Source organism: Thunnus thynnus, chromosome 1, assembly GCF_963924715.1.
Source record: "Thunnus thynnus chromosome 1, fThuThy2.1, whole genome shotgun sequence".
In the NCBI taxonomy this organism is placed as follows: domain Eukaryota; kingdom Metazoa; phylum Chordata; class Actinopteri; order Scombriformes; family Scombridae; genus Thunnus; species Thunnus thynnus.
The window spans coordinates 8,418,519-8,439,397 of record NC_089517.1 but is presented as its reverse complement, the minus strand read 5'-3'; the positions used below and the strand labels follow the sequence as shown (position 1 = coordinate 8,439,397).

Sequence of the window (20,879 nt, the reverse complement as noted above, 5' to 3'; positions counted from 1 at the left end):
ATGTTCAACCAAAATGAAATACTGCTCTAAGTCCAAATGTCTAAAATTGTAAAGAACAACTCACTCCAAAATGAGAATTCAGTCATGATTGATACGCCCTCATGTTAGCCTTCATAGTTACATCCTACTCTTTTCCTATAACTGAAGTTCTGTTACATCTCCAAAATTATTTGACTGCAGTTAACAAAATTGACTACAATTTAAATCAAATGTGTTTAGTTCTAACCTCAGCATTCTTTTAAGAGCAGTGTACTGCAATAATGAAGTAAATTTTTGACCTTTGTGATCTTTATTGCAACTGTTTGACTTAAAATCTCTGCTTGTTTAATCAAAAATTACATTGATTTCCTTACATTTTGTGTCATAGGTTTTAATCGCTGACATAATGTAATATGTAGACCCTTTTCTGTCTACACACTCACCAGGGAACCACGCTATGAGAGTAATTTAAATCGTGAATCACTACCAGTGTCTAGTCAGCGAGATCCAACAATTGCACGCTTGTGAACACAAGATTTATGTTTGAGCCTTGAGGTTATTCCTCTAATGCATCATAACTAATATATTTTAAAATCCCATTCTTAACAATAACAGAAATGAGCCTTCCCTGGGTGTGGAGTGCAAGACTGGACAAGTGCTCACCCACACATGCTGAGTAATTCTTGACAAATGTCGCAAACTCAAAAACGTGCCAGATAGCCTGAGGCTATACGGCTCAGTGGTGACGCATCACTTTCAGTCAAATACTAACGCATCACAACCGTCATATATGGTTATACAGTACACGCCTCTAGGGAACTGATACTGAATTGCAAAATCTTTCTCATCTAAATCAAAGAATGTGTAGTAAAACTTTCAAACTTTCAATTCAGTTCAGTTTTATTTATATAGCACCAAATCATAACAAGTTCTCTCAGGGCACTTTTCACATAGAGCAGGTCAAGACCGTACCCTTTAAACAAACAAGACCAAAAATGAAGATTGTTGTTTTGTTTTTGTTCTCTGACCTATGCCTGTGGCGTTAGAATGATGCTGTGATGAGGTACTGATGGGAAAGGGTGTGTTGTTTCATGTGTTTCCAGAACCGCACATAATTTACTGGCGGCAACTGAAATCTTGAGTTCTTTCCAAGGCATTATGGTAACTGTCAACCAACACATTTTACTCTTCCTTGACTGGTGTCTCACACGGTACGCAGAGTGGTTTCACTATATTTCCTGTAAAAAAAAAAAAAAAAAAAAAGCTTCTATCTAAGCTGTCTTGCTTGCTTAGGCTTTTAACACTTATTTTTAATGATGTGACATTTTTGAGTAAGAAACTTAAGAACTTCTAAGAATATTATTTTATTATCTTATTTTTCTCATTTAATTCAAATATGGTAACATTCCATTAATGTAGTTTTCACCTTTAAGTATGTTTGTTGTTTTATATATATATATATATATATATATATATATATATATATATATATATATATATATATATGTCCAACTATTTTCTTTGTTATATTCCTTTTATTTCCCTAAGGTTTGAGTCTGGTCCCGTATTCGTTCTTATTTTATTTTACATTGGTAGATGTGATGATTCAGCCACATTACCCAAGTAACTGACTAATCTTCTGTTGTTCATTCTCTTTTAGCCAGAATTCTGAAATGTGTTAAACTTCCTGGCAGTTTTTTGTGTATCATTTTATTCATGAATGTTTGTCTGCTGTGCCTCAGAAAAGTAAAAAGCGTGAGAAAGTCTGTGAGGAAAAGGGCGTGTTCACAGGTGTATCAGCCCTCCTGTGTGTGTGTGTCTTGTGTGTCGTCAACCATTGTTGTATTGTAACACATACCTGGTGCTGTGTATAAAAGGAAGGCAACAGCATGATTCATCAGATACACCTAATCTGTTCAGTGTGCCAAATACTTCAGGCTTAAGACTTCAGTCCGTGGCTCCTTCAGCACTTTCTGAGATGGAGATGAAGAGTCTACTTTTTGGGGTTATTCTTGGACTTTTTGCTGCGGTCCACTCAACACCAGTTAATGGTAAGTGACAGTCCCTTTTCTTCCTTTTTTTATTTATATCTCTTAAAAACAAATAAAATCTCCCTGTCAGCTTAGTTTATGTGTGATTCGAAAAGCCATTTGATTTTGTGTTTGATGTTTGTGTTTATGTTTGATGTACTGTAACTGTAAAATTAAGATCCGGATCCATTTAAATATCCTCTGACAACACCCTTATGTCAGATATTCATTAACGGACAATGAAATGACATTTGTCCATCACAAGAGGCCATAGTCATTGGCAAATACAGACAATCTTTTGAACAGACCTCTAAAGTTTCAATAATTCCCATGGTATCCTTTTTCTTACCCCATGAGTCAGCACTTCCCCTGCTGCCACCTTAGATGCTCTCAGTGTTTCAGGTCTAAATCTTTCTGTACGAATCCCAGAGTAATATTTCATTGTTGGTGTGCAGGTTTCACCGGCACGTCCAGATTACACACAGAGGTCTTTGTAAAATGTGCTGAGCTGCTCCAGGAGGTGCATTAATGCGTATATCTTGAATAAAGGTGAAACCAAAGACCAGCAAAGAGCTGTTACACAAGTTTGGGCAACTGGTAACTTCATAGGGAACACTGTAGCTGAACATGACTGGACAGAAATGGAGAGTTTGATTTTTTTTTTTTTTTAAATTAACTTTCACTGTTTTTTGACTTTATTAAGATGTTGCAAGGCAAAAGATAATAGTTAATTATCATATCGGAAATATATTTAAAAAAAAAAACTATAAAAACAAGAAACTGTGCCTACTTAAGTTAACCAAATTCATTTTGTCTACATTCATGTCACGTGCAATACATTCTAAGAGGAGATAGTCTGACCATCTGAAACAGAGCATAGCATACCTTTTATATCCTCGGTTTCCATAGTAGATAAACAGCCTTATCAGGACAGCTGCCTTGCACAGTGGAGACACAGTTGAGAGACAACCCGAAATGACCTGGTGAAACACTGTGTCATGGGAAAATTCCCTTACACTATTAAGCAATGTTATGCAGGCATTTAAACATATATTTAAAGAAGCAAATAAATAAATATTTGCACACATTAGACAATAAAGTTCATGGCTCAATAAATCCTTTTTGCTTCCTCCTCCTTTATAGCACAAAACCTTGACAATGGCTTCCTTCCAACTAAAACAGGAACAAAGATCAGTCAATTGCTTAGTTGTATGGGTGTGCCAAGTGTGTGGTATACTGAAACTTTGATGAGACTGCCTATCTTTTGTTAAACCACTCATACATGATTAGTCACTCAGGTTAATCATTACTGACGCTCACCACACCTCATAAAAGAAGATCACAACACAAGTTTATACAAGAATCTGGGGCAAAGCACATAATCCCTGTGTGGTCATATTGTAAAAAAAAAAAAAAAAACGTGGTAACTTTCCTTTCCGCTCATGTCAGGGCTGGCAAGTAAATACATGTGGTAATCTTTGGATTTTTTTTTCTTCTCTTTCTCATAGCTGTGACCCAGATTCCCATCAAAGCTGAGGATGACGTTTACCGAGAGGTTGTGGAGGATGAGTTCCTGGTCGATCAGAAATTGTTACCTTCACTCACAACTGAACCACCTAAAAGAAACACAACTGTTCAAGCATCCCACCCAACTCCCTCTGACTCAGAGGAGAGCGACACTCATACTCCGTTGGATGACATGATTGAGAGCAATGCTGCATGGGAGACCAGCGACAAATCCACAATCTCTGTGTTCTTCCAAGACAGAGATGAACACTATGAAACCACATCCACGAGGTCTACCTCCACAGTGTTGCCACGGGATACTGACGTCTCCACTTCAGATTCACCTACCACCCAAAGCCCTCAGTCTGGCTTTACCTCTTCTTCAATGCCAACTGAAGACTACGGCTTCCTGACTACCCTGAGTTCTGATTTAGGGTCTGGAGATGGAGAGATCCTAGACCAGAACCCTGCTACAAGCTCCACTACGACCCCTAGCTCCAACACAGAAACTAGACCCACTTCACTGTTTGTAGAAAACGAAGGATCAGGATTGGGTTCAGAGCCGTTTTTAAGCTTCGCTATTACCTCTAGCTCTAACACAGAAACTAGACCCACTTCACTGTTTGTAGAAAACGAAGGATCAGGATTGGGTTCAGAGCCGTTTTTAAGCTTCGCTATTACCTCTAGCTCTACCACAGAAACTAGCACTGCATCATCAACCTTCCCAGCTACTACTATCAGCAGTGAAGGATTACAATCAAGCTCAGTCTCAGAATCAGGATCAGGATTAGAATCAGAAATATCAAAAGAATCACGCCAAAGAATGTTTTCTGAAGGTAAATAGCCTATACATGCCAATATATATATAATAGTATTATGATAGTGTATGATTATATATATATAAAGTACACTTTACCATAATACCGTCATGTATTTGTTCTTGCACATGAAAGATTTTAAGACCATTTCTCTTTCTGCTCCTTTAGTTAAAGAGCCTCACAAGGTGGAAGCTTCTGACGATCCTGACTCCCACCAGCACAAAGGACACAATACACCAGGTGAGTCTTGAAAAAATGCATTTAATAAACCAGAGTTCTACATGATTTAACTAACTGGCTTAAGACAATCTATTTTATTAACTCCAACTCTCTCATATCACCAGATTGGATCATCATCCTTGGCTTTGTTGTTGGTGTAGCAGCACTGGTAATAATCTGTGCCGCAATCGCTACCAGAGACAAGTAAGACTTAAACATCATAAAAAATATACACCATTCTTGATTTTATAACTGTTTTGACCATTGAATTAAACTCACTATTCTGTTTTTTTCGTATAGGTGGAATGGACCAAACCAGCTAAAAACCAAAACTAACTCCTCAGACCAGCAGAGGGAGGTAGAGATGGACACTTTCCTGCACAAAGACATGCCAAGGGAGAATGGAAAGGCAACAGAGTACACAGTCATTCCTCTGGAGGAGCTCCCAGAGAAATATTCACACTGAAGCTCAAAGACTCTGCAGGCTTGAGACTCATCACTGAACTATGAGACTGTTTTTCTTAGTGGATGAATTCGATCGGAGGAACAGAACTGCCACAGGTGTCGTGCAAAAGGTGTCTGTGCGTTGTCACAGCCAGAACCAGAATCATGGTCTGTTTTTCCTGCTGATTTTCAAAAACTTGTTGATATATTTATTACCATATCAACTCTTTCATTAACTGTAAAATATAAAACTGGTCAGGTAAGATACACAAATGTCATTTATTTCAAATGAAAGGTCTTTGCAGTGTTTCATTCGCTATCTTTTAATTGTAAATAAAGTGTTAATTATTATTATTTTTTAACTCACAGGTCTGTTAGTGGACACAAGAATAAGATTATGTGTCCATTTGGGTTATTAATGTCTGTTTTTTTTACGTGTCTTCATTTTAATATTATTTGTAAATCTCTTTGTAATAATATTATTGAAGACGGTGTTGTGAATTGTAAATGAAGCTGCTCTATTGATCGCTCTACATTCATTATGAAAGCTCCGAGAGCTGAACAGCGCTCAGCCCACTATCTCGTTAGCTTTATAACCACTTCATCTGCTGTAATGTGCACTTATTGAATGCTAATATGCTGTATCACATCCTCCCTGATCTGAGAAATAAACACAACGGCAGCTCATCAATAAACATTTATTTGTTTTCCATTAATATTTACACACAGGTATTAAAACATTTACACAAGTTCAGTCCATTTGCCTGACAAATATTTTTTGTGCTCAGTTATAGTTCATTTAACACTTTCAAAACCACTTGCATTCAGACAGTCAAAGTCAAAAGACATTTTGCATCACAATGAATGTCAGACACAAGGAAAATGTTGAATACATTCTTGGACCAGTATGTGCGTTGAATCAAAAAGGAGAGATAGAAAATATAAGTTTAATTATCTAAAGATTGTACAATTTCACATGTTCATAAAAAAACTAACACTTGCTACACTAGGCCAGTTGACTAGGAACATATTTATATAAAGGACCAATAACAAATGAAATAGATGGAAAAGTGATGTAGCAAATTGATAGATAATGTGTTTTTTTTTTTTTTTTTACATCACATACAATCAGGGTATGATGATAATTACTGAGGAAGACTCTCTTCCAATTTGAAGGAAGGCGATGCTCGAGCCCAAACACTGGATGGCTTGCTGAGGTCTCACAACATGTAGACATACTGTAGCTGCCAACACCGATAATCTCATGCACACAAAACTGTCTTAATGTGCTCATAAACCTTAAATAACCAAATATAGAATCAATAACAATATTCACTCATTAAATAGATGAAAAATATTGATACTTTTCTCCTGACAACCATTTGGAGCTCAGTAGTTTCTCTTAAAAACAGATCCATGGAATGTATTACTTGTAAATAAATAACTCTAAGTTCACAACCTACTGAGATAACGAGTGGCCCATAAGAGGATAATCAACATTGCTCTAACATTGTTAAATAGATATAGTTATAGTTATAGAAACTTTTAGCATAGCAAAAACAATTCTGACAGATGAAAATGTCAGTTCTATACATTTCTTTTATACACTTTATCTAAAGAGAGTATATACACAAAGTGCAAGGAGGCACTTTAAACATGAATATATAAGCTGTCGCTTATATTAAAAAAAAAGAGAAAAATAAATAATCCAGTTTTCAGCTAAGTTTGAACTGAGTTGCTACACAGAGTTAAACTCAAAAACATGTACAGATTCAGCCAACATCCAATGACCTTGTTGCTACGGTTTCAAAATTAATGCCAGTGCTGGAGACAGAATTCAACGAGCTAAACATACATGACCAGAGCTAATTAAGCCTCCATGTGATTACAAGCTTATTATTTGCATTTAAATATACTGTGTTCAAACTAAACTCGACAAAATCCCCCGTATAATATTTTGTGAGGAAGGCCCAGCCGTCCTCACACAGAGTGCAGCAAAGCTGGAAGGATACATTTTATTTCTTCTACTAAAATGTGAGTCTCAGTATTTTATTGAAATGAATAACTTTTATCTAGAATGTGTTAGTCATTACGCTGACTGCACTCTGCAGTTGACATCTTCAAGGCAAGGTTATCATATAGCAAAGAAATAAACAGTTTGAAACAAAACAGAGCAATGCACTGGCCTGCAGAGAGTTCGAGAGACATCCCCTCTTTTTGTCTCTCTCTTTCTTTCCTTGTTAATCTTCCTCTCTTGCTCTCAGAAACACGTGTGAACACACATAAATCCCAGTATACAGGCATTCTTTTTGACTACAAACAAAATCTCAGTGCTTCACTCATAAAGAACATATTTACAAAAAAGAAAAAATAAATAATGAACTTGCAGGGCACCCTTTACGTACTCTATTTTCTGCTTTACTGCTCTCTGCAACACATCCTGTACTGTTTGTTGCCACATTTAGAGGCCACACCTTCTCCTCTTAGGGTCTAAATCCTAAGCTTTGCTTCTTAGGCTTGTCCGTGTGTGCGACATCAGAGTGTAATCCCGTAAGTCAAACAGTCAAAGGTAAAGCAGTGATTTACCATCCTACACTTGCATTATAATACCATGTGGAGCGCTGTTTCCTTCAGTTAATGTTCTGTTCTCATAAAACCAAGTTTGCATTATTTTGAAACTTTGGTCCAGTGTTTAGAGATATGTGATATCAAGATTACACAAAACCACTGCTGGTGACAACCAGGCAGTAGTGAATTAATTCAAAATACTTAAGATTCGATGCAAGTCTGTAAAATTCTTTTCTGTTTGTTCTGGGTCGACTCCAGTTTTCATATACTTAAACTTGGTCCTTGTGTTTAACTAGCAAGGCCATCATCATATAATGGAAAAGTAATGCACACCAAGGGCTGTAGTGAGGTGCTGATCACTGGAAGTAGACTTGAGAGTAGGAAAAAAGTGTTACACACTCTGGCTCCGTATGCATTTCTCTTTTATTTAGATGATGTTTCAGCCCTCAGGTCTTCTTCAAGATCAATTGTCGAGCCTTCTTCAAGATCAACTGTTGATCTTGAAGGCCCGAGGGCTGAAAAGATCAATTGTTGACCTTGAAGAAGGGCCAAAACGTCATCTAAATAAAGAGAAATTTCATCTGGAGCCAGATCGTGCAACACTTTTTTCCTACTCTCAAGGCCATCATCATCCACACTCTGTCAATCTCTGTTCTTTAAGCTACAAAGAAAATGCTTCAATACAAAAGAAAAATGATGTTGCAAAAGGTAGAAGAATTATTTTCGTTGACAGAACAGGAAGCTTGCAGCAGCACCAAGTAAGGCCCTGAGTGTTGTCAACCGAATGTTTTATTCTTCTGTACAAAATGCCTGAAATGCACCAGTTCATTACAGTTTGGATCTAGTTAGTGCAAATGCAAGATCTAACACAAGTGGGTGAGTCATACCGCATGTAATATGCTCCGGTATAGCTACCCAGATGGGTAACTGTTTGGTTTTCCAGTACAGTCAACTCTGCTAACTTTTTTTGCTCTCCTGTTTTTGTGTGTGTGTGTTTTTTTGTCTTTTTTTTTTAAAGTTTTGTCGGCAGAAAGTAAAAGCTGGTGGAACTCAGGGTAAGGCGCAGCAGCATCTCGATCTGCTTTACTCGCATTTCCATGGTTCCTCCTCAACATGAGAGAACTCTGGAGTCTTGCCATTTTTGCCCATGGTGACCTGTAAGCAGTTATTGACAGTATCTAACTATGGGGCCAAGGCACCATCATTTACAAACCATCAGTGGTTGGGAGCAGAGAAGCCAGAGCTTCTTTACATTCAGGCCATTGACCGTGGATTTTACTATGTGAATCCCCGACATAAAAATACATCTCTCAAACACTGATAAATGATACAGTGGTACTGTTTACATGGGTTTGTTGTTTTTCAGTGACAGAGTTATTTGAAAACAGGGATGATTACAGTTTTTCAGAGTTGGCCATGTATTTCATGGATTCTCTGCCCAACCAAATTACAATACTGATTAGTTATCAAATGAATCAGAATGCAGATAAAATTTGCATCATACAGACAATACTATACAATATCAACAAAAGTTCTACTGCATGAACAAAATACTCTAAAATAACAGCAATCACTTCCTTGCTGCGCTCTGTTTGGAAAACTAGCAATATGGATAGCAAAGGATCAGAGATAGGCATTTCATGAATTTATGCATCATTTTGGATGAAACAGCAGTCTTTATGTATACCACTTGCTACAAAAATTCTTTAAAAAGATGGGCAATTATTGAAAACTGTAATTTGGTCAGGGCTGCCAGAAAATACATGTCCAATTAAGTAGACAAAAGAAAAAAAGAAGTACAGATTCTCAATAAAATCAAGACATACCAAAACAAAATACAAGTCAAATATAATTGTGTACACACATTAGGATTGATTGATGATTAAAAATGAACATTTTCATTTGGATTTGATGAGGCAAAAACTGTGATTTTAAGGTGATAAAAAAAAACAAAAGTATGATGAAAAAAGAGTAAACTTTGCCTTTGATGAATCTGGTATCACAAAAACTGCTTTTTCATATGATTAACAGGTGAATAAATAAATATAGAAATATTTATTTAATTTGTTCACAACATGAAGAAAAAATGATTTTCTTCAGTAAAAATATGACATTTACTATTCACATAGACACAAGTACACCAGTATAGGAAGTCACATAGAAAGGAAACACAAACACAAACGAGAAAAGAAAGACGAGCACAAACACAGAGCTGGGGAGGATTCTCTACATACAAGTCTCTATATCCGTTAACGTGAAATGTACCTTGCAGTCGTCTATCAAGATTGAGTTGTGGTGAGTGTATACATTCTGGTTGCTGTTATTTTCAAAGTAGGATTGTGTCTTTGCCATCTCAAACTCATCCATCCGGGCCTGCTGGGCATCGAATGAATCCAGCTCATCTTTGGAAAGATGGTACACGATACCTGCTCCGTACGAGTCCCCGACCACATTTACTGAGGTACGGAAACGATCCCTGCATGTTGAAGAGGAGAATGAAGTGAAAGATAAAGGACAACTATTAATAAAAGCAAAAGAGAAAAGCACAGGAGCAAGAAAATGTGTGTTTTTTTCTTGCTTTTCTTTAAAATTGCTTTAATTTTTGATTTTCAGCAGCAACTAACAAGAGACGCAAAGCAGCAGTTTGGATTTCCTTATTCAAGCAGAAGAGAGAGTCTCACTGATACCAGCCAGCAATGCCTGGCTGTGTGAGTGTTCATATTATTCAGGTTAATCAATTCATTAAAACTCATATAAGAGTTCATGCCCTTTCATATGAATTACTCACAGTCCCATTTAGCCCAAGGGTCAACATGGTATCTGTAATCAGGTGAGTGTGTAGGTGGGGCAGCTTGTTCTCAGCTGAGTAATATTAGCATCGTTGCCAATAGAGAAGAAAGAGTCAGCACTTTATTTCCACAAATGAATGATGTAGTTATATATTTTTTAATCGATCTAGAAATGTCAGTGAGTGGGCATATGGAACAGTAAAACTGTAGTTCTGTAGAAAATTAAAGGCATATCTCATTAAAAACTTTGTCCGTGTTGATATAATATATTTACTGACATTTAGTTTATTAAACTGTACAGGATTAGAGAACTGCAGCCAGGAAAGCAAACTGTAAGCAGTTTTACTGTGAGGAAAAGTGACATTTTTGGTCAGATGGAAAAAAAGATGACAAACTACAGTTGAAAGTCTGCAGAGTTGTGCTTTGTAGCTGCAAGTTAAACATACAAAGTGCGTGCTACTTTTGTAATTACAAATTTCGTGTGATGATGACAGATTTTATTTTGGACTTAATTAGAGTTTTTGGGTCAAAAACACTTGATAATTAAAAATTGTAAAGTTGTGCATTAGAAGTAGCAGGTAAAATCATGAAAAAAATCAGACAATAAGAAGCTCAAAGGTGTTCAAAGGCAGCACAGTAATGTGACACTAATATATTTAGAGGTAATCTTGCAAACCTGTTAAACCTGACGATACACAACAAAGCCTTTGCACAGTGTTAGGTGATGTCTGTGTTTATTATGATGAAAAGTATTGTCACTCACAGCAGCCAGTCGACAGCCACCAGGAGGCTGATGTCCTGAGTGGGCAACCCCACCGCCGTGAGGATCAGAAGCATGGTCACAAGTCCAGCGCTGGGGATACTGGCTGCTCCAACACTGGCCAGGGTGGCTGTCATACTAAACAAGAGAGAAGTTCAACCATCAGAGGACAAACCACAAGGCTCCAACATACAAAAGCCACTATGTACTTTCAATATTCAGTTAATGTGTTTCTAATGAAATTGTGAGAAATTATTATATTTAATGGTACTTAATGACACCAATAGATTTGATTCTGGCCACTAAAACCTGCTGAGCTGCGTTTCACTGATCTACTTCCAAATGTTTATCTAAAAAATGTGCCGTTATATCTTTCTGTAGTTACATTCTCACCTGACGGTAATAATCTGGCCCCAATCGAGCTCAATCCCATTCATCTGAGCGATGAAGATGGCAGCCACAGCCTCATAAAGTGCTGTGCCGTCCATGTTTATAGTCGCACCCACTGGGAGGACAAAACGTGTTACTCTCTTGTCGATGCCCAGGTTCTCCTCTAAGCATCGGAACGTGACAGGCAAAGTTCCAGCACTGTGGAAAATAAACAGGAAGAAATGCTTGATTACAATAGCTGTGCAGAGTGTGGAATAAGGTCTGCAAACTCTGCACCCAATTTAGAACGAAAAACTTGCAGAAGTAAGAACTCTACAACAAATTGAGAGAAGATAATTAGTTCGACTGGGTCACACTTGATGTTGCAGTAGTTTTAAAACTTAATTACACTATTCTTCTATTTATACTGAAATAAATTGAACAATGTAAATACATTAATTGTTAATTTCTCAAATAAAGGCTAATATTGGCTAATACTTTCATGAGTTTTACTTCACTACAGAAATAAAGACTTAAACTACTTTGAATTTAGTTTGTATGAATGTTAGAGCAAAAAAAAAAAACAGTTGTGAATCAGCAGTTGTTTTGTTTGTTTTGTCTGATAATTAATAAGTGCTTCTCGTAGATGTTGGAGCAGTGAGCAGGCAGGAACTTGAAAGAACTGAGCTCACCTCAGGAGGGGAAAGAGCGCATTTCGTGTCATTAATAAAACATCGAGTAAAGGAACCATATCCCACATGGAGGCATGGTTGGCAAGACTACTTCATAGATACCACTTGAAATAAAATCTACTGTTGTTATTTACGGCCTTAGATGAAAGCCTGTCTACTTTGCTCACGAGTGTCAGGGAGCTTGAATCCTGTTTGAAACACAAAACAGACACAAAGGCAGAAATGTCTCATACCTGGACGCTGTTCCAAGAGCCGTGACCCATGCCTGGAATATTCCCATGAAGAACTTGAAGGGATTTTCTTTTACTATTATAAAATATATCAGCGGAAGGAAGATGCCTCCATGGATGATGAGGCCCACTATCACAGTGACCATATACATCCCCAGCTGCTTAGCAACCACCTCCAAGTCAGCAATAGAGATGATCTTCCCACAGATGAGGCAGGCAATACCAATAGGTGAGTACCTGAAAATAGACAAGACATGCAATTTTTTTGATGTTATATACATGCACACTATATGCCTGCAGGGATATTATTAGTATTTTGAATATATCAACATATAGTTAATGTTAGTTGTGGGATAATCTGCATCAGTGTCATTTTTGATTGGAACAAAAAAAGCGAGAATGGTTTTGGCAGTGTTACTGATTGTGGAGTGGTGCACTTACCACATAATTGCACCGACAATGTTCATAACAATCTCATTCAGGACGTTGAAAAACTCCAACATCAACTTGGCCTTCTCCCCCATTTTCCCCATAATAACTCCAAAAGCAACAAAGAATCCAATCAAACCTGAAAGACACAAAATACAGTAAAGATGAATTAGTTTTCAATTAATGATTATGTAGAATATTTAAATTGTGGATGGAGGTTGCAAAGAAGCCCAGCTGGATTTAAATGAGTTGTTACATCCACCAAGAAGGTTGTTGTTTTTGGTCCTGTCTATTTGTCTGTAACCAGTATATCTGAAGAACAAGTTTTTAGTGTGGATTCATACATTTTTAACTTGAATTCTTCTCTAGTTTTGATCCGTTTCATCAATTTTTTACAAACATCACAATTTTTTCATGAAATTATGAACTTGCCAGACCATAAAATGAATATATAAATAAAATGATATCATTAAATGTATATCACAGTGTATTTTGATGTACATCCAGATCAAGATTTAAAAATTCTATATATTTGTTATCAAGACGAGAAATAAAAAGGATTGTGCAGCTATGACGAAGATATTTTCTTAAGGCTTTCTACTTTCTCCAGCGAGTGCCTTTTAGTTTCAGTTGTGCAGTGGGTGTGTTTTCAGACTTTTCACATACCCAGGACATTCATCCCACTCTTGAACTGAAGCGACTTCTTGATTGTGAACTGTGGAGGTGCTTTGGTTCTGTTAGTGGGCACCGGTATTTTGGTAGTTACTGTCTGAATCTGGATGAGAAGAAAAGAAAAGAAGAAACAGTTGCAGCTACTGACAGATGAATCAGACTGTATATGGTGGGTGGAAACATTCTCCGCGACTCCTACCTGTTGGAAGCAGGCCTGCACCAAGTTCTCCGGGAAAAGATTTCGGATGAGATCAAACAAAGCGTCCACGCTGGACACCTCGTCGTTCTTCTTTCCCTGTCCAAGATTAGCCCTCAGCTTGGGGTTCCCAGGATGGATGAGCAGCACCAGGATCACTCCCAGGACGGCTGCAATCACTGTTGTTGTCATGTAGTACACCATGGCTCTGGTGCCTAAACGGCCACTTGATTTAGCATCCAAGCCAGCAAGTCCTGTTGGGATACATTTTACATGAAATACTGAATGTTTTTGCATGGATACCATAGGAATTACATGTATCCTCTCTTAAACTCTCTTTTGATTCATTTGAAATCAGTACATTTTATAGATCTACCTTTTTCTCCTGGTAGTTTCAAAAATTAACTTGAACCACTCCCCTCATCAAACTGTTTATGTCATATTATATGTGCGAAGCCTCCATCTGTACAGTCTTGACTTAGTGGTGCTGGTGTTGTTTCTAACCGGTGTCCAGTTTTGTGACTATTCCGTATGTGAGGATGTTTTGTGCATTTAGGTGCAGATATGCACAATAGAAAAATAAATTCATCTACCGACAATTTCAAATTGTCCAAATCCTCCGAAGTGAGATGACTAAGTCAGAAACTCTGAGAAAATGCTGCAAGAGTCTGTTTAACATTCTAAAAACATGTCTACACATGCACTTTAATTACACACTTGTGCTTAGCTAGACAATCCACTGCAACCAACACTTATTAAAAAATGTTGGTTAAGTTAACTAGTTGTAAGCTGCATGTCTCATGTTAACCTTTTGAGTTCAGGGTTTGTTTTGTCAGTGTGATTGCAGGGGATTCTTGACTTAGTGGAGAACTGGAGGTCAGACCTCCTGCATAGCATCTTAATGTACAACATCAGTCCTCAGCAAGTGAATTGTGTCCTGAGGATGACTGAGTTTGGTGAGGAAGGCCAAGTGGATGTCCTGAACACTGTCAAGGTTGTGGAGAGGCAATATTTTATATTTGCATGTTTTGTACTATATACAGTATGTCCAATATTACATGTACAGGTGGTGTTCTTCATCATATCAGTTGGATAGCTGGGGTCAGCTGATAAACGATTATAGTTTAGCAGTATCTCAGTTTATAATGTTATTATACTGTATGTTATTATACTGTATGTATTGCCAAAGTTTAAGCATGCCAGTTGAAATTGGCAGAGGAGAGGACTCTGCTTTTTGATCCAAAAAGTTGTTTTTATGTGTTTATTATATCAGAATTTTTGAATGATTATTAGGGGATGTGTACAAAGCTATGTTGTCTTGTACATTAACTTGTAACACAAAGTTGTAGTATATCTCATGAGTGATTTGACATTAGGAGTTGGGACCAAAGATGTTGCAGACATGAACCATAACAGCAACTGAAGTGACAATCACTCACTTAAGGATAGTTTCACATTATTTTCACATTATATTGTAAATGCAATACTCACATGCCCATATCAACATTGCAATGATTATTTGTGGCTGTAATCATTCCTCCTGTCAATTCTGGCTGCAAAATATCAATTCCTGCAGCAATTCCAATGTAATCAAAGGGGGGCAAAATCAGCAGCACTTGTTCTGTGTAAAAATGCATTCTAAAGTTCAGCTGAGGCTTCTGCTGTCTGAGTCAGACCAATCAAGTGGATATCTTCCAAACATATAGCCTGTACTAAAAACTGTAACTTTTAGAAGGTACCCACATATTCTTTCTAATTCTGACTGCTGAAATCTCATATTAGCTTTGGCTGACTAAATTTTGTCCCTCATTACTTACACTGAAACTGCCTTTAAGAGGGGATCACTTTGTGCCAGTATATGCAGGAGAAACAATTACAGCAAACAAAAACTGTCTCAATGTACATACATATATACATGTATGGGCATGTGAGTATTGTTTTGAGAAAGACATGGAAATTGTAAACCTATCCTTTAATCAAGTCTACGATAATCTAGATGTACAATAAAATACGACTGGAAAGTAAAGTAAAAGTAAAAACACTGTTTTGTGCTTTAATTTGCATACATGGACATTTCAGTGGTAATGTTGCCAGTAGCAATAGTCTACAGGCAACCTAACGTAACTACTTTAAATCGACAGTATATGTCAATAGATTTTGTGGTCATAGTTTTATTAGAAGTGTTGTGTGTGAAATGATGCTTTAAATGTGCAAAAACAATTACATATGCTTGTCCAAATTACACCCACCATCACAGCTTATTTGCTTGTATTGAATTTTTAAAAGATGAATTTTTCAGTTTGAACAAACCCACCCACTCTTCCCTCTATCCTGTTGTGACTCAACTCCAGGGTAGCAACAAGCTGCACCATGAGACCTCATTTCAGGCCAGTTGTTAGCAAATTGAGCAGAACATTTGCAGCAAGTACTGTACCTCACCCACCTGTGACCAAACTGGAGACAACAAGAGGTAAAATAAGCATCTTCAGCATCCTCATTAGGATCTCCCCCGGGAAGCTGATGATCAAAATGACATCAGGAGGGAGAGGCGATATGTGCCGCAGCAGCATTCCAGCAATGGAGCCCAGAAACACACCTAAGCGGGCGAGAAAAGACAAATCAAACACAAAGCCAGGTAAATCTGAGCCATGAGATACTAGTTTCATACTATCAGTGAACTCTTTCATCAACAATATCTACTTCTATTGAAATATATCAAGAACATCTTACCTTTTGCTCATCAGAGTCTTTGAAAAATAACATTGCAACCTCTAATCTGAGAGTCACAGCGTCATGCTGTTAACTACAGCTTCTGTGAAAACTGTTTGACAAAACTTTTAAAACTTTCAACTTCACTTATGTTTCACCTTAGAACTGTTTTCCCAACTACTGTGCATCTGTCAACAGATTCCAGCTATTGCTTAGAACAACCAGTTGAAAACATTTTTAAAAAATAATGCCTTTTCCATGCTTAGCTTGCCTCTGGTAAAGGTGCAAATAATATAATATAGTAGCTCTGTGTGTACACTCCAGCTACAGTGTGATTTAAATGCAATATGAACCCCCAGCCAGATTATCATGAAGTTCTTTTTTCCTTTGAATGCATGCTATTTTAACATCAGCACAAGAAAAGAAGCTGTGTACTGTTTTTATGTTTCAAATAGCATCTAGTAAAAAGTATTGACTTCACACAGGGTGGCTCAGTGGTTAGTGCTCTTGCTTCTCAGCATGACGGCCCTGGATTTGAAAGGCTGGGTCCTTCTGGTGTGGAGTTTGTATGTTCACACTGCATCTGGGTGTATTTTTTCCTGATGTTTTTTTTTTCCTCCGACAGTCAAAACACATGCAGGTAAGTAAATTAACTGTAGGTGTAATTGTGTTTATCAGTGCTTATAGTATTAGCACTGTGACAGAGTGGAGACCTGTGTAAGATGCCTGTCACGCAGTGCAGGCAGGGATATACACTCCAGCCCTACGAGCCCCCAAAATGGATGGATTGTCTCAGAGTGGCAGGACCTGAAACTTACCAAGAATTGTGAGAGTGAGAACCATGTTCTTCATGATTTTATCGCACAGACTGCTACATGCGCTCTCCGTAGTGTCCACTGTGGGCTCCAAGTGGCTCTCATCCATCCTGACCTCCACTTGCTTCTGCATTTTGTTGGCACTGTGAAAATAGTAAACAAGGAAGAGGAGGTGGTATTATATTATTGGAATTTCTGCATTGCAAATTGTTGATTGGAAGCAGCAGATTTGCATGGTAAGAAAAGCAATGTTAGCTGATGTATGAAATTGTACACTTAATGCACGATTTATGGCACAGGTATAAATTCAAAAAGATCCTCTGTTTTGGCCATGTGTTCCAACAAATACAATCATGCCATGTTCCCAGGTGGGAAGACAGTGAGGGATTATATTATTGTCACTGCATTTGCAAACTCCTACATTTAGTTGTTTGTCAGCTGCTTGTGGGGATGGGGCTTTGAAATTGGGGGATAACATAAAAGAAGCATTGTATGCCTGTCCATGAGTCAACATAGAGTGACAAGGGTTGTAGTGAAGCATAATTGGTTATTTGAAACTGCGGAGGCCCCTCAAGAAAAAGACTACCAAAATAGACTACTATTTTTAAAAATGTGTTCATCATGTAAGCAATGCAGGTACATGCACACATGATTAAATGCAATTAATTATACATACTCTGCATTCTGAGTGCATGCAAAGCTGTAAAAAGTTCACAGGTGGCCTTTTATAATTAGTGGCTGACATTCCCAAACAATTAGTGCAGAAATCAATAAAGAATGTGTTTATAATCTGCATTTTAAACAAATTTTCCAGTTTTACTGGCACAATTTGAATAAACAGAACACCAGCTGTTACTCATAACCTCCCCTCTGCTACTGCTGCTGTTGGATGTCTATGCCTGATAATTTATGATAATTTGAGATTTTTTTTTTTTTGTTGAATCAAAAACACAAGAAAACCTGCATGTAAAATTGTATAAGGGCATGCATAATAGTGATTTTTTTTCTTTTTACAAGTACTTATTGTAAATATATGCACACATAGGCTTGTGTCATGTGGTCAGTGAATTTATGTTTTCAGCCCAGTCAAATGCTCTGAGGCTGCTAGACTTAGTAATTTTGTTGTTTAGGAATATCAGGTGTTAATTTCAGATCACAATCTTGTCTATCTTGCTATTCCTTCCTTCATCTTACTGCTTCATCACATCACTGAAGCAACAAGTATCTCAGGTTTGTTGTGGTCTGGCGTAAAGCCTCTTTGACTTAAAGATCAGCTCTCCCCTGTGCAGCCTTTAAATCCTCTGTAGAGCACAGACGTGCACAGTTATGTAACAGTGAATGCCCGTGTCATTTAGACACTCTCGACCTTCATGACTTGAACACCTGGAATATTAATTCTGGCAGCAAACATAACAGAAAAGTACTCTCTTTCACCCAGCAAAGGTTGTATAGTAAGAGAAAAGTTTCTTACAAAAACTGTAATATTTTTTAGTAGACAAGTCACAAGAAACTAAGTTTTAATTCTAGGAAATATAATGTACTGTTCTTCCCACATTCAATTGATAAACATTTCATAATTCAGTATTCAAATTACCTTCTGTACAGCATGAAAGAGAGAAGGGAATATATAAGGTGAGGACAGAACAACTGCCAAGTCAATCACACCTGTCTGATACACTGTGCACTAGTATTAATGAGACTTAAGCCCTTTAAAGAGGATAAAATTAGCACCTCCAGCACTCAAGTGATTGAGTTATGTAACCGAAAAGGGGCTTCCCAGGAAAAGTCAAGGTGTCACCACCACCTGCCTGACGACTGTTATGCAGGAGATTACTAATTTGAATCCCAAACTTCAGTGTACGGATCAAACTTCTCTCTATTTTCTTACAAGTAGAAAGCTCTGAAACTAACCAGTCAAGACCAAAAAAAATCCTCAAGAATAAGCACTGTTAGATGTGTAGGTAATTTAGTTCCTAAGAAAGGAAAGGTGAGGGATATTGTTTCCGATGCAAGCTGGTATTTTATGCTATTACCATTATGAGCTGCACAGGATCAAGATCTCCATCAAGATCTGATAGAGGCTGATGCAAAAGGGTCAAATGGCAGAACAGGATAGAGTGTATACACTGTTTTTAAAGAAAAATAACAAAAAAAAAATCTAAAGAACAGCATAGCATCCACTAATGCATCACTAACACAATAACTATATATGTAACAATGACAGTTTAGTCTTACAGGAGTTATATCTGGCCATAACCAAGCAGAGATATTCCTGCATCACTGATACATCATTCAGCTTTCAAGGGAAAGCTGCTGAACAATATTTTGATTGCAACTCCTCTGTGCCAATGTTTTAAAGACTCATCTCATGAGCTACTACCACATTACTACATGCTATGGAATTATTCTAATAATGCTTACCAGTTGTTTTGTATGTTGTTATAGATTGAAATTGAATTTGCGGAGAGTGACTACACAGCCATCTGCGTCAGTGACAAAACTAACAAAGTCATGGCTCAAGCATAGGGTAAATCCAGTTAGAACCTCCAAAAAGTATTTTATCCCACCAGAAAGGATTCTTCAGTCCTTAAAAATCTGCAGATCTCTTCTTCCTTAGCTTTCAAAAATATATCCACATTCACAGATGACTGCTTAATCAGCTGCAGGGAGGCGTGTAAAGGTAAACTGACTAACCTAGAGGTTTGACAGAAGGCACCCAGACACGAAGGGTGGAGTCAACTTGCTAAGATTAGCGAGGAGTGAAATCCTTGTTGCTATTTTTTTTTTTTCTTTTTCGCTCACCTTTTGTTTTGTTTACTTCTTCCAGAAGAAATTATTTCAACTATTTTGGATGTGAAAATGAGTGTCACAAAGTCCAGAATGATTAAAAATCAAGAAAAGATTTTTGATTTGGTACTTCACCGAAAACTCAAAACTTGTTGGGATAAACAGCAACTGTACTTTAGTAGATGCTTAATAAGGGCCACACAGTGCATGTTTTGTTGTTTATGCAGAGTTTTTATTTTGTGCAAGCTAGGACTTTAAATACACTTTGATTCATCTGTCTGTGTTATAACACTGTATCGTGATGGGATAAGTGTGAGGTATTGTGGTGCCAAGAACTGTACTGTATATTGGCTCTACTTACCAGCTTCATACATTTAGAGACATTTAAGGGAAGAGAATATTGAGACTCAGCTAAGATGGCATTGCAAACACATTAAATGCCAAGCATCTGGTATTTTCCTTCAATAATTCAACTCTTTTGTGCCTTTAGTGTATTTTATCTTTGAATATCTATATACATGAATAAATTGTATTTTTTTCTCACCCGACTTCCCTGCTATTAATCAATGTCAGGTAAGACGGTTTATAATGGCTGATCAAATGTGCCTTTTTATTTGTGCCATGAATTTAACATGGACTACCACTGCTGCTATTGTTAATCCACAAATCATCTCCAGAACATGACTAAGCTTTTGCAAGCGAAAAGATTTTGTTTGTAACGATAAATGTGATGCATTTGGGTTCATTTGCATGTGTCATTAATATGTGAACCTGTTAAGATAAAGTCATAAATTCAGTGTTTAATGTCAGTTTCTTGATTTATGTTAAGTAAGAAGTTCACAGTAAACAATAACTTCCAAATTAGGC

The 20,879-nt window shown here is 37.3% G+C and overlaps 2 protein-coding genes across 3 annotated transcripts; one reads left to right on the top strand and one right to left on the bottom strand.

Moving 5' to 3' along the window:
• Positions 1-1,837: 1,837 nt before the first annotated feature.
• On the top strand, positions 1,838-5,691 carry LOC137170384 (serine-rich adhesin for platelets-like). Its single transcript, XM_067573761.1, has 5 exons — positions 1,838-2,030; positions 3,518-4,351; positions 4,502-4,573; positions 4,678-4,756; positions 4,853-5,691. Exons 1-5 carry the CDS (start codon positions 1,958-1,960, stop codon positions 5,016-5,018), a joined length of 1,224 nt encoding a protein of 407 aa, XP_067429862.1. The 5' UTR covers positions 1,838-1,957; the 3' UTR covers positions 5,019-5,691.
• On the bottom strand, positions 5,681-20,286 carry LOC137170275 (excitatory amino acid transporter 2-like). Of its 2 annotated transcripts, XM_067573632.1 has the most exons (11): positions 19,647-20,286; positions 17,229-17,368; positions 16,145-16,297; positions 13,705-13,955; positions 13,500-13,608; positions 12,846-12,972; positions 12,408-12,641; positions 11,507-11,701; positions 11,117-11,251; positions 9,830-10,040; positions 5,681-8,719 (listed from the first exon to the last, which is right to left on the bottom strand). In XM_067573632.1, the coding sequence occupies exons 2-11, from the start codon at positions 17,356-17,358 to the stop codon at positions 8,648-8,650; spliced, it is 1,617 nt and encodes a 538-aa protein (XP_067429733.1). In that variant the 5' UTR covers positions 17,359-17,368; positions 19,647-20,286; the 3' UTR covers positions 5,681-8,647. The 2 variants fall into 2 exon arrangements, with proteins under 2 accessions (XP_067429733.1, XP_067429644.1); XM_067573543.1 differs by having other exon boundaries at positions 13,500-13,955.
• Between the last annotated feature and the right edge of the window lie 593 nt (positions 20,287-20,879).

Excerpts from the sequence above, each read along its gene's own strand:
- LOC137170384 (XM_067573761.1), top strand. The coding sequence starts at position 1,958 with ATGGAGATGAAGAGTCTACTTTTTGGGGTTATTCTTGGACTTTTTGCT. Across the intron at positions 4,352-4,501 it reads CCAAAGAATGTTTTCTGAAG|TTAAAGAGCCTCACAAGGTG; the intron begins GTAAATAGCCTA and ends CTGCTCCTTTAG. Across the intron at positions 4,574-4,677 it reads CAAAGGACACAATACACCAG|ATTGGATCATCATCCTTGGC; the intron begins GTGAGTCTTGAA and ends TCATATCACCAG.
- LOC137170275 (XM_067573543.1), bottom strand. The coding sequence starts at position 17,358 with ATGCAGAAGCAAGTGGAGGTCAGGATGGATGAGAGCCACTTGGAGCCC. Across the intron at positions 16,298-17,228 it reads TCTCACTCTCACAATTCTTG|GTGTGTTTCTGGGCTCCATT; the intron begins GTAAGTTTCAGG and ends TCGCCCGCTTAG. Across the intron at positions 11,252-11,506 it reads GGCCAGATTATTACCGTCAG|TATGACAGCCACCCTGGCCA; the intron begins GTGAGAATGTAA and ends TCTCTTGTTTAG.